Source organism: Drosophila persimilis, unplaced genomic scaffold (genome assembly GCF_003286085.1).
Source record: "Drosophila persimilis strain 14011-0111.01,24,50 unplaced genomic scaffold, DperRS2 tig00000520-arrow-pilon, whole genome shotgun sequence".
In the NCBI taxonomy this organism is placed as follows: domain Eukaryota; kingdom Metazoa; phylum Arthropoda; class Insecta; order Diptera; family Drosophilidae; genus Drosophila; species Drosophila persimilis.
Window position 1 is genome coordinate 4,258,106 of NW_020825317.1, and position 12,624 is coordinate 4,270,729.

At 46.3% G+C, this 12,624-nt stretch overlaps 1 protein-coding gene across 1 annotated transcript; it reads right to left on the minus strand.

The window, feature by feature from the left end:
• Positions 1-9,314: 9,314 nt before the first annotated feature.
• On the minus strand, positions 9,315-10,519 carry LOC6596685. The gene is made up of 2 exons (XM_002021952.2): positions 10,507-10,519; positions 9,315-10,451 (listed from the first exon to the last, which is right to left on the minus strand). Exons 1-2 carry the CDS (start codon positions 10,511-10,513, stop codon positions 9,691-9,693), a joined length of 768 nt encoding a protein of 255 aa, XP_002021988.1. The 5' UTR covers positions 10,514-10,519; the 3' UTR covers positions 9,315-9,690.
• Between the last annotated feature and the right edge of the window lie 2,105 nt (positions 10,520-12,624).

Below are 12,624 nucleotides of genomic sequence, written 5' to 3' on the forward strand. Positions count from 1 at the left end.
CATGACTATGGCACTGTTTTCGGAACTATTTTGGCTATCTGGGTCGGTCTTTTCTCTAAGCAAGTACGAGTACTCGTATTCTCTCCGTCACCTCAGCTCACAACTTCTGTGTTCTGGTTCTTAATGGTTTCTCCTTTTCTCTATCTCTATCGCTATTTCTCTTTATGTTTGTTCTCTTTGTTCTTCTTGTTCTGGCTTAATTGATTGAGTGACCGCAAGGCGATTAGTAAAAGGTTTGACACACTTCAGAGCTCTCTGATTGATGGATTGAGAGAGACTTGTTTGGGTTAGCGAAAGCTGACATCGAGGTGGAACGAAACGGTGGCTCTGGGTGAACCAGTGTACCAGCTATTCCCATTAAATCTATGCCTGATCTGCACGATCTGACACTGTCTCTCTCTCTCTCCGCCCTACCTCTGAGCGTCTGCCTCTTGGGGCCATCCTTCGACTGCCGCGGGGCCGCCCCATGTTATACAACTTAATGGGCAGGCCGGCAGTCGGTTGCCGGAGTAGCAGTCGGCAGCAACAAGTTGGATGTCATCATCGTCACCTTTAACAGCAGAGCCAGCCACAGAGGCAGAGTGGTTGCACTGCAACGACTACTACATCATGATGTGCAGCATCTGTTACTCAACAGCATGGGCCAGAGGCGTTGCAGGAAAGGAAAGCGCGAGTCGGTAGCGAGTAGCGAGATGCACAAGTATCGAGTACCTATGAAATGCGAAAAAAACAACAGCAAAACGATACAAAGTAATGGAAAATAGTGGAATCGAGTGAAAAGTAACTAGTTACTGAATAGCGATTAGTAAAAAAACAGAGTATAGTGTAACTGTGGAAAAACAACGAAAGGCAGGATTAAAACAAACTTAAAACAGCAGTATCGAGTGAAAGTTAATAGTAACGCAAAATAAAAACCATACAAGTAGCGAGTAGCCCGAAGAGAAGTATCGAGTAGCTGCGATTGCAAGAAAAGAAAAAAAAGGAGTTACGAAGAGACGATTACAAGAGTAGAATCGGGGAAAAGAAGTAACGAAGAGCGAGTGCAAAAGTAACGAGAAGTAAGTTGAAGTGAAAAAGAAAGTTGACAAAGAATATTCGATTGTAAGTTATGGGAAATTGTTAGTTAATGGTAACGCAAAATAAATACCATAAAGTAGCGAGTAGCCCGTAGTGAAGTATCGAGTAGCAGCGATTGCAAGAAAAGAAAAAGGAAAGAAGCTAAGAAGAGACGGTTACAAGAGTAGAATCGGGGAAAAGAAGTAACGAAGAGCGAGTGAAAAGTAGCGAAAGGCAAGTTGAAGTGAAAAAGAAAGTTGACAAAGAATACTCGATTGTAACTAATGGAATGTAAGTATAGAATCGAGCTAGAGCGGTAATGATTTGCGAGTATCTTGTACTAGCAACGTGTGCGTAGAAATGAGAAACACCGACAACGAGAAAGAACGGAGGGACAAAACAATACCTCATCTGTTGTAGTTTCAAATTAAACAAGTAGCGAGTGGAAATAATGTATTTATACATTTGGTTCCATGAAACCTTCCTTAAAGCCCCCCTTTCGGCAGGCATCTAATGGGTCTCGTTTTGGCTTACGCCACTGCACTCCAAAATGCACACAGTAGCAGCAGCTAGCAACCAGTAGCGAGTGGCAAGTGGCAAGTAAGTGGGATGCTGATGCGGCAACTGTGTTTGCTGGGGACGACGATGATGATGATGATGATGATGATGATGATGATGAGGATCCCAGCGCAGACGATGGATGATGCAACCTGTTTCCTGATTTTATCATCCATTCCCCGCCGTTTGCCCCATCGCCCCATCCCTTTTCACCCATCCGAAAATGGTGTTGTTTAATTATAGATATTCGTTTTGGCCAGTGACAAGAAGATCTCTCTGTGGCGCCCTTTTGCCCTGGCGAAACCCTAGCGATGATTACATATGCCCTCCCCTTCCTCTTCCCCTTACCATAGACGGCATCTGGAGACAAAAGCTTAGAAGGCGACAAAGGGAGTTGCATGCCACATGGGAGCAGGCGAAGCATCAGAGAGATAGAGATAGAGAGAGAGAGAGAGAGGGCTCACTTTTGTCGTGGAGTGTTAATGGGAAATTGAAAATCCATTTGCTGATTAATTTCTCGCCGAAAAGAAAAACAGCATCCACAGCAGAAGAAAAACATTTACGTAAATGAACTTTTCCTTCTGCTGTTGGATGCTGGATGTTTGGATGCTGCTGCCTGATGCCAAAAAGAGTCGTCGCAGGCAAAAGTTTTCCATTTTCCATTTTCAGTTGAGTTCAGTTTCCAGTTCAGTTCGTTGTTTGTTTGCTGTTTGTCGCTTCGCTTCGCTCCTCTCCTCTCCTCTCCTCTCCTCTCCTCTCCCCACCCTCCGCTTTTGTTGGGGTTCACACAAAAAAAATGTGTTGGTGAAATATTTTTTTGCATTCGTTGTTTTGCAGTCTTCTAGTTTTATTTATGTCGCCTCCGGTACCCATCTCCGTCTCCATCCAGTGTCTTTGCATGGGCATTACCAGCGGCTTACAGCAAGGCTCTAGGAGACGAGGACTCTGTCATCGAACCAAAAGCGGATCTGCCTTAAAGAGAGCACAAGGGAGAGCTTGTGGGTGGTGGTCAGGCGGCAGCAGATCAAGCCAATTGTTACTTGATTCTCCTCGGCTTACAGATCCTCAATTCTCTTTGACACTCGCTTTGATGACAGCTAGGGTATACAGCATTCAGGCTCTACCCCACAGTGGACCAAAGTTAGCCCGTCTGCCTAATCAACTGTCCAAATCGGTAGAGCTCGCCCCTCTCCCATCTGCACATTGGGCGCATGCATTATTCAGTAGCTGGTCCTGCGTCCTGTGCGCCAGCTTGCAGCTTGATTCGAATTGTCTGCAGAAGTTGTCGGCAGCTTCAACTTTGCTTTGCTTTTGCTTTGCACCTTCTGTGACAGCCGGAGAGACGTCTCCAAAAACTTGGATTTGCTGTCGCCCCAAATGAGGAACGAGGCGAGAGCATGAGGAAAGAAAATACAGGAAAAACAAATACGACAAACTCTGTGGAGGAGCCCTCATATAGAATACCGGAATCGCTCGCATATCTATGGGAGCGAGGGGGGATGGCCGGGTGTACCCGACTCATCTCCAAGTCCAAGAGTCCTAGTCCTGTATGCAAAATGCAAAAGTTTAGCCAGTAAATCTTTGCAAGTGGCACATAAACTTTGCCAAAGAAACTTTTTTGTGCCCCCTCCCACTGCCCTGCCACGAAAGTTCCAGTACAAAAATCTACAGAAAAAAATGATACAGTGCCAAGGAAAGTTTCGCAAAGGCAATGCCAAGAGGCGCCCCTCTGCTCTCATAGGCCGCTGCACGAATTGTGATTTATGGCTTAGCAATGATCTATCTGATGGCAGGCAGTGTGGATAATGCAGGATAATGCAGGATGGGCAGTGGTAGGGGGAGTGCGACCTGGAGTGCCACCTGGCATGTGGATGGGAGGATGAGAGGGTAGGCCATCTGTCTTAGTTAGTTTCGATCATCGATTGCCTAATAGCTGGTGACGGACATCATCAGAGTGCACGAATCGCTTCCTGCTTTGGTTTTTTCTTAAAAATGTATTCCCAGGTTTTGCTCTCGAGTCATGCGGCAGCTCCCATCGGTCCCTGGGATTGCTGCCACTTCGAGAAAGAATAGCTAAATCCTGTGATTCTCCGAATAGTTTGAGTGTCTCATTGGGCAATCGCTTTTGCTGCCGATTGCAGCTTGCAGCTGCTGCTGCTGCAGCCCCCTCCATTAAATGTTGCAGCTGCAACATAGACGCAGAGTTAGAGTCAAAGAGAGTCACAGAGAGTGACAGAAACAGAAACAGAAACGGTGTTGTAATTAAGCCAAAGCGAATGCCTCAAGTGGCGCGGCGACCCAATAGGGCCAAAGCGTCGTCGGCGTCGTCGCCGTCATCGGTTGCGCCACCTTCTCAGCTTCAGCCTCAGCCCCAGCCCCAGCCTAAGCTTCTTCCTCACACCCTCTCTCGCTCGCGCTCTCTCCATCGCCACCTCCATCTCCCTCTGCCACTTCCACCAAGGTCTAATGCTGTCTGGCTGTCTGTCATTAAGTTTTGGGGTCCGAGAGCCCTCGACAAATGAATGCCTAACGAGTGACAAGCAGCACAGGCAGGCAGTCAGTCATCAGGCAAGATCTCAGCCCGAATTGAATCGAGTGGCGTTTTAACCCAAAAAGTGCATGGCTCTTACAAATAGGTGACCCCGACACACACAAAACAATTGCAACAGATCATCATCATCATCTACATCATCTTTGTCGTTGGCGTCATCATCATTAGGCCTCTTCGCATAATCATCTTTTTGGGGGTTTATCTCCGGCTGCCCCATCAGCGCGCTTGGACTAATTGTCGACACCTCATCCGCATCTGGGCGCATCATCCAAATATCGGACCTGATTAGGCTGTTGTTCGAAAATAGTTTCGGAAGAGGTTTCGTTGTGATGCGATCCCCCACTCCCAAATCCAATCAAATCCTCTTGATTTCTTTGGGAATTTCCTCCATGATTGCTCGTACGGTGCTGGCCGAAAGCACCGAATAATCGATTTATCTATCGAAAGGGTTTTGTCGATGCACATGTGCAATGTTCCCCGGGCAAAGACAAGCGATTTTCTCAAAAAAAAAAAAAAAGGTTTAAGATGGGGATTAATTTGAGGTTTAGCATCTACAGCCAAAAAGACACTTTGTCCTACTTCGCGCACTGTCTGTCCTCGCCCATTTGTCATCTGTCGGCGGTGGCAGCTTCCTCAATTTGCCCCTGCTTGTTGCACCATTAACCATTTCAGAGGGATTGACACACTGTTCCCCAATATATTGCCTCTGCCACACACCACTTCCCCCTTCTTATATGTAGCCGTGACCCCCTCCAAAAGCTGTAGCATAAATCGCTTTAGCCAAATATGAAGCGCGTTCGCATAATTTTCAATATCGCGCCAATAAAGAAGCAGCCAAGACATGGGATAGAACGGGCGGTAAAAGGGTGATAAAAGGGGGATAAGGGAGCGCTTAGAGGGGCAAAAGGGGGGTTTGAGGAAAAGGGAACGTCGAAGAAGGTACGGGATTTGGGGAGCAGAATTGAGAGTGTGGGTGCTTGACAGGAATTATATTGAAAATTGAAAAAATAAACCTTCTCCCGTGGATGGCTCCTTCGTACGAACACAGGCATTGCACTACACACATTGCCATTAGCACCTTGCCACCTTGCCACCTTGCCACCTGTTCTGCCCTGCCACATCCTCTCATTGCCACATCTCTTCCTCCTCTCAGGTTGGAGATTTATGCGCCATATGTTAAGGGTTGTAGGAGGGGTTTGCAGGGAGTATGCAGGGAAATATGCTAAAAATGTGTTTTTTCCTCGCAATTTTTTAACAATTTTTCTGCCTGAGTTTTGCCTTCATTTGCCTTCGCTCCTTTGCTCCTTTCTGCATGCCACATGATCATATTTTCCTCGTATTTTTTCCCTCTCGTGTTTGCTGCTAAAAGCAATCAAAAGTTTTTCATTTACAGCCGCCAAACGGAGGGGGAAATAGAATTCATTTACAATTTATATTTTATACATTTTTTACTCCACAGAAGTCAAAGTGGAAGGAGGCTATACTGGGGAGGGAGGGGTGGATTTCAGTGGAGATAGATTGCGGGATCCAAAGGAAAGAGATCTGACGAGCCAAGAAGAGCTATGTCTCTCCATTTGCAGCTCCGAAAATGGAACCCAAAGAAGATATATCTGATATACTGAAGATTCGTTCAAAGTTAAGAACTTTTGGGATCATGTTCAAGGGAATATCTCGAGTAGATAGATATAAGGTCTCATTATTGACAAACAAATATCTTCATCTTTACTTCCTTTAATGCCATACAAGATTACTCTTAGGCGACTTTTATTGGCTTCTGATTAGATTTGATCCAATACCAAGGTTTGCTTACGATTACAAATGGCTCGACAGGGGGCGATTACTCTTCTGAAGATCCTTTTCTATCGTTTAGTTTCCCAAAAATTAAATCAAAACCAATGTTTCCCCTCTCCCCCTATTTTGTTGAATGACAACAACATCCCCGAGAGCCTTCAAGCTCTCAATCAAAGTTGCTCTCAATCGAGGCATCCCTCTTCGATATCCAGCAAAAAAAACTTTCCCTTGAAACTTCCTCTGGGGATCTCCCCTCTTTTCACGTCTAAAGCTCCAACAAATGTCTGTTTTTTCACACCCTTTCAGCGACGGGTACTTGCATCCCTATAACGCATCTGTTTCCATGGAATACATTGGATTGATGGCCCAGATCTGATTATATAATCTTATAACTGAGTATAGAAACGATTGAGGAAGGCAGTACTTTTCTTTCCAACGATCTCTAAGGGTATTCCAAGCTTCGTTTATTTCTGTTATTACTATTTTTTTGGCTTACATGTAACCTCTCCCTTTCCTACGTTTCGTGCTGCAATTTATGCGACCAGCCCGTCAGTTGTGCAACCGCACAACCCTCTAGCAACTCCACAGCCCCCCCTACCCCCCTGGAAAAGCTGCCCTGGAAAAGCCCGCGGACTGCCAAACCAACTTCAAAATTCTCAATATAAACACATAAATCCTTTGGCACTGATACAAACGGAGATTCTATGGGAAGCTTGGTCATTGGGTGGGGGTGTGCCACAAACAGGGGCAGGGTGTGCTGGGGGTGCTGGGGGTTGGCGATTGTCTGGCCAACAACAAACAACAACAACCTTGGTTCAGACATCCTCCATCCTACAAAAGAAGAGACGCAGCAATGGAGTCTGTGCTGCCGTTGGGGAGGTGGAATGTGGCCGTTCAACAAAAATATTATTGGGGCGTCCCCGTTGCCAGTAGTGGGCGTGGCCCCAGCTATGGAATAAACGGGAGAGGAGACAGACGAGAGAGAGGAGAAGAGACAGAAAAAAGTTACACCTTTTGGACCAATTTTGTTGTTGTTTGGCTGCAACTTTTATAGAAAGGAAGGAAGGAAGCAAAAGGGAAGGGCAGGGAAGGGGAAGGGCACTTGGGCACTTCTCGATGTTGGACAAAAGTTGAATTATTGCAACCAGGGAGGGGCCAGGAGGTAGGAGGTAGGAGGCAGGAGGTAGAAGGAGCAAAGGAGCCTGGACCCAGGAGTGGGTGGTGGAGCCATGCATTATGGATTCCCAGACAACAAGCTGTTTGCACTTATATGGCTTAAGGTCGCCGTCGAAGCGCCAAGAGCACGAACCAGAACCAGAACGAGAACCAGAAAACCGGGACCATAACTGGGACACAGAGAGAGTCCAAACAAGTCTGGAGAAGTTTCCTCCCGCCCTGTTCCTGGGTGGAAAACTAAAGATAGTTAGAGCTCTAGATATCCAGTTACTAAAACTGAATGATGAATGAACCGCTTGGGAGTAGTGCAGCAGCACTTCTTTACAGAAGCGGTCAAGTGAATGGTCTTACCGTTAGAGTAGGGTAATGCAGCAGCACCCCACGGCTTGTAGAATAGTTGGGCTGCCTTTTTGCGTGCTATTTCATTAAAAGAAAGATCAGGCCACGATTATGGCTCAATAGAGTGCGCAGAAGAGTGGATTAGATGCCAACTAAAAATATAGCAACACATCAGTGGAGGCAGCCTCTGAACCTGTGAACCGCTGCCCCTTCTTCCACCCGTTTGTGGGGCTTATTTATAAGGTCGTTTACCACCTGGAGCTCTTCGTCACTCACTCTCGTTAATCTCTTTGGCCTGAAGGCGGTGGAGAGACATCCATTAGTTGGGCCCTGGGCCCGTCCATGAACTAAAATAGCCATATCGATGTGCATTTGTCCAGCTCTGCCACTGCTCTGCCATGCCATGCCATGCCGTGCCGTGCCGTGCCACTGTCTGTGGCAGCACTAAATCAATGTTGGGATTGTCCATTGTGTGCTGCCCCGCTGTGAGGCAGTAGCCAGTGGCAGGCCACACCGCATTTCGCAATCCAAACAGAAACACCCGACACAAATGCTTAGACTTGGGGAGGGGCAGCATCGCTTAAAATGTTGATTGTCGCACATCGAGTGTCGCCTCTGTCTCTGTTGCAAGGTGGCAGAGGTAGGAAAGTGCCGCGGGCGTTGTAATTGAAAGGGTCGCTCTGAGGCCCAGAGCAACTCAAGCGCTAATTAGATGACATCGAAGCGGCACATCGAACACCACCTGAATGGGGGCGACTCCAGTGGACTTTTGTCTCTCCCCCGCAGCACACAACAGCCACACCAAAGGAAAGGCAGGCCGGCAGCCGAAACGGAAATAGAGAAAACAACCCTTCAATAGGGCTTCCTCCCTTTCCCATTTAATGGTTCAGCGCCTCGTTCAGGGTCCATGGATCCCAGGGTCCAGTCATGGACGATGATGCACTGCAGGGTCGCCGTGTCGGCGTCTTTAAAAATGCACATAATTAAAATTTATGAAGACATCGCGGTACCATGGGGTCAGGGGGCATGGGACACTCAAATTAAATACCTGTAAAATGAGAGCACGATAGAGGCGCGGCGGCAGCTCAGTCGAGGGGTCAGCAGAGGTGGCCTGAACACCGAACTGGAATGAAATTGTAATGGCAATTCAGACAGAAAGGACAACAGAAAAAAGGAAACGAAAGCAAAGGAAAACAGAGAGAGAAGCGATGCAGAGAGGGGCAGGAAAAGGAAAAACTAAATTACCAGAGGGCTACCATGGGACAAATTTGTATAGCAACTAATCGTGTTAACAGAAACTCCTTTAAAGTAGAGGGATTTGATCAGAGTAGAAGGTTCGTGTGGTTTCAGTCAACCTCTATTCATAGTGTGGTATGGTATGGTATCTATAATCAGGAATACTTTGATTTGAGTACACTCCATCACTCCATAGAACTGTATATAGTACAATAGTTCTTTGTTACGGCCATTCCAGTAAGCCAAAAATTGTATTGCCTGGGAAAAGTCAGTCGGAGCTCGGAGCTTTTCGGAACAGAGACCATAAGCCCTCCGTGTCCATTCATTTCCGAACACACCACATCTACTGGTGACGCTGTAAAGCGAATGCTGAATCTGAATCTGAATCTGAATCAAATGGACCGTTTATATCGAGGATAAGGCCACTTTCTGCTGTGTGGTTTTCCTTGATTCTTACAGAGGGATCTATAAAGTGATCCACGACGGGGAACTTTTTAACTTCATTCCACCTATTAATGTATGTATTTATAGGATCAATGAGTTTGAAACATGTTTTCCTCTCTCCTTCTCGCTTAATATAATGCAGCTCTTCAGAATGTTGTGGATGAAAAATGGAAAAAATTGTTTATTTCTTTTTATATCTAACAAATTTTGGTTATAAAATTAACAGATGATCGAATGGAAACAATCGAATCGAACGGGGATATCTAAGACCATAAGCTCCCTGCCAATCCCACAGTGCGGGCACAGGACTTCCCAGAGAGTGCCCCCGCAAGGTCAAAGTAATTACAAGCAAACAAAGTTTGAGGCATGCTACAGGGGGGAGGAAAAGTGTGGCCCGTAACAGACAGAAGACAGAAAACAGAAAACAGAAGATAGAAGATGCTCGTTGCCGCGAAAACCCTATTAAGATCTGCGCCGTCCATTAAATGGAAGTGTGTTAAGTGGCAGAAAAGCTGAAAGGCGGCCAGAGGGCAGAAGTTTCAGTGCAACCTTTGGTTCGTCTTCTGCCGGGCCAAACGGGCGCGTCGGTACTCCAGCCAGCGCTCCTCCATATCGTGCTGGAACTGCAACATCTGATGGCAGGCGTCGATCAGTGGACGGATCTCATCGTGGTCCTTGCGACGCTGATCGGAGTGGCCCTGAAGATCCTCAGGCTGCTGCTGCTGCGGCTGCTGTGCTGGCTCCTTTTTCTGTCCACCGCTCAGGCGGTGGTTCATCTCAGGGGAAAGGGTTTGTGTGGGCTGGGACCGCCGCTGGGGCTTCGGATCATTCATTTCCTCGAACAGCAGCAGGTATGCTTCCGGATCGTCTTCCATGGACGTTCCCACAATTAATCTTTTCAGCCAGCCAAGAAACTCCTTAAGCGGTCCTCTCTGCAGTTTGGGCTGTGGCCTCTGCCGGTTCTGTGCTAGTTTCTTATGCACATAAAGATCCATAAAGAAGTGAACCAGCTCGATGGTATCCGTGGTGTTGCCTTTCATCAGCTTCTGCACACAAAACTGGCGCGGAATGCCCAAGCGATTGAGAGTCCGCATCAAAATATCATAGTTCCGCTGCAACACGGCAGGGGGACCCACATCCACCACAGCCTCTACATTGAAGGAGTCGGGATAAATGCAATAAAAGAGTCTGCACCAGGCCGCACCATTATTTAGCTCCGACATCGACCGGTAGTCGCTGCGGAGCATGATGTTAATCCATTTTAGTAGGATCTTAGGATTCGTGGGATGTCCATGGGTTCCTGCAAGCAAAAAACACAATAGAGGTGTTCTTAAGCAGAGAAAGGCGTTCCCTACCAGGCATTTTTCTTGGTATTCATTCGTTGAAAAGTTTAGAAAGTGTTTTTGTTTTTATTACTGATTAATTTGTGATTTGAAATTTGATTCAAAATGCAGGCTCCTTAGGTTTCTGGAAGAGAAAACTACTGTCATTTACTGCAGAAAACTTGTGTTTTCCATTACTTAGAGTGAGCGGAAGATGTTCCTCTTTGAGATGGGACCTGCCCTAGCTTCTTCCTGAAGGATTGTACAATTACAGAAGGAATGCTTTTTTATTCGATTTTTCGTCCTTTGAAAGGGACTCTCCACAACCCAAATTTCTATCATATACTGAGGACACTGCAGTTGATTTTTGAGAATTTTTTCGTTGTTCGCTCGCGAACGTGAGTGTCGTCGGTGAGTGTATATGTTGTACATATATATGTGAGCATATGATATATGACATTTATACATTATGTTTTATAAGTCTTTGGGCTTTGAAGCGCGTGCCTACGATATCGTAGATATGTTATGGTCATTCTTTTCAAAATTGTGAATGCCACAGATTTTCGTCCATTGTGTGTGCGGAAGGGAGCGGTGTGAAATTTCGAAATGCTCTGGTAACAGTGTAATATTACAGGAGTCTGGATCCAGAATTGATTTGTTCTAGCTCTTATAGTCTCCGAGATCTAGGCGCTCATGGGAATGGATAGACTCGGCTATTGATGTTGACTAAGAATATGGGGTCCTTTATGGGTCAGAAGCCAGCCACTTCCATCACAAATCTTATATACCCCTATCCCCTAGAGGAACATAATATGGACAATCATCCACGATTAAAGACAATCAGAGTTCAATTAAAGCAAAGGAGAGAATAGGAATTCCCAAAAAGGCAGTATTAAGGACCGAAGGATGAACCAGTTTCCATGCAATATGGAAGGGTTCCCTTAATTTGAGTCCCTCTTCAAGCCCATTGGCCTATTACCACCATTCAGTGGGGCGCAACCATTCCATGCCGCCTGCTGCTGCCATAAATAACTGGAGCTTAAAGCATTATAAACCGCATCTGCATTGGGGTGAGGGCGAGGGGGGACAATTCCTGCTGAGTCCTGCCTGCCACCCCCTCGCTCCACTTTTAAGCCTGGGAAATCATTTAAATTTTTCCTCATTTCTTCTCCTACTTTTTTTTCACGCGCGCGCTTTTCGTCAAAAATAAAGTTGGGCCTTGCATGCATTTATGCATGCGAGTGAGTTTTGCAGTGCGGAAATTTTTCTGCATTTGTGTGGCACGAGGCAGAAGCAGGCAGAAGTTGAGCCGTTCTCGGGGCAGGAAGAGGCATCGCATGCAGTGGCACGCAGAGGCGGCGTGAGGCAGGGTGGTAGCGAATAAAAAGAGAGAAAATGGCAAACAATGAAATGCATTGAAAATTGAAAATCAATGAACTGTTATAATAACTTGCCGCAGAGTCAGAAGCGAGCATCCCAGCATCCACATATCTATCTGCCACACACACAGACCCACAGACCCACAGACACACAGACACAACAGACACTCACAGATACTAAATGCTTAAATGTGTGCGAGTGCGGCTGCGAAGGCATTCGCATGCAAAGGCAAACCTCCAACTGCAACAAAATTCCACTGCAAGAAACAAGAGACCAATTCGACAAGCAACGGGGAATACCATTGAAAGATCCATGATCGATTGACACCCATATAAAGAGTGATTTTCGGGACTAAACTATATTGTTTTCTCTGCATTTCCTAAGCTTTTCTTTTGTAGAATTTCTTCTTTTGACGTCTCCGAAAGGGTTTATTTCTCCCATTTCTCTGTTCTTAGAATATCTGTAAGAGCTCTAAGGGAGAACGCGTTGAAGGGATCCTTCAGTGATCTACATAGCAACGAAGGAAAACATTTGATAAAGTGATATAACAGAGTAACCATTGTGCTCTCTCTGCTTTTCCCCCGCTTTTCTCTAAATTTATGTGTTTCTTGTGTGTTTCAGAAGTTACACAGAAATTTACACACAGATTTCTCTCTCTGTGTAAGACCTGTTTCCCTGCCTTTATCCGTCTGCTCCTGGTCCTCATCCTCGTCCTCGTCCTCGTCCGCTGGAGCACTAGCAACTCGTGCGTGCGGTTCTCTCTCTTCATTA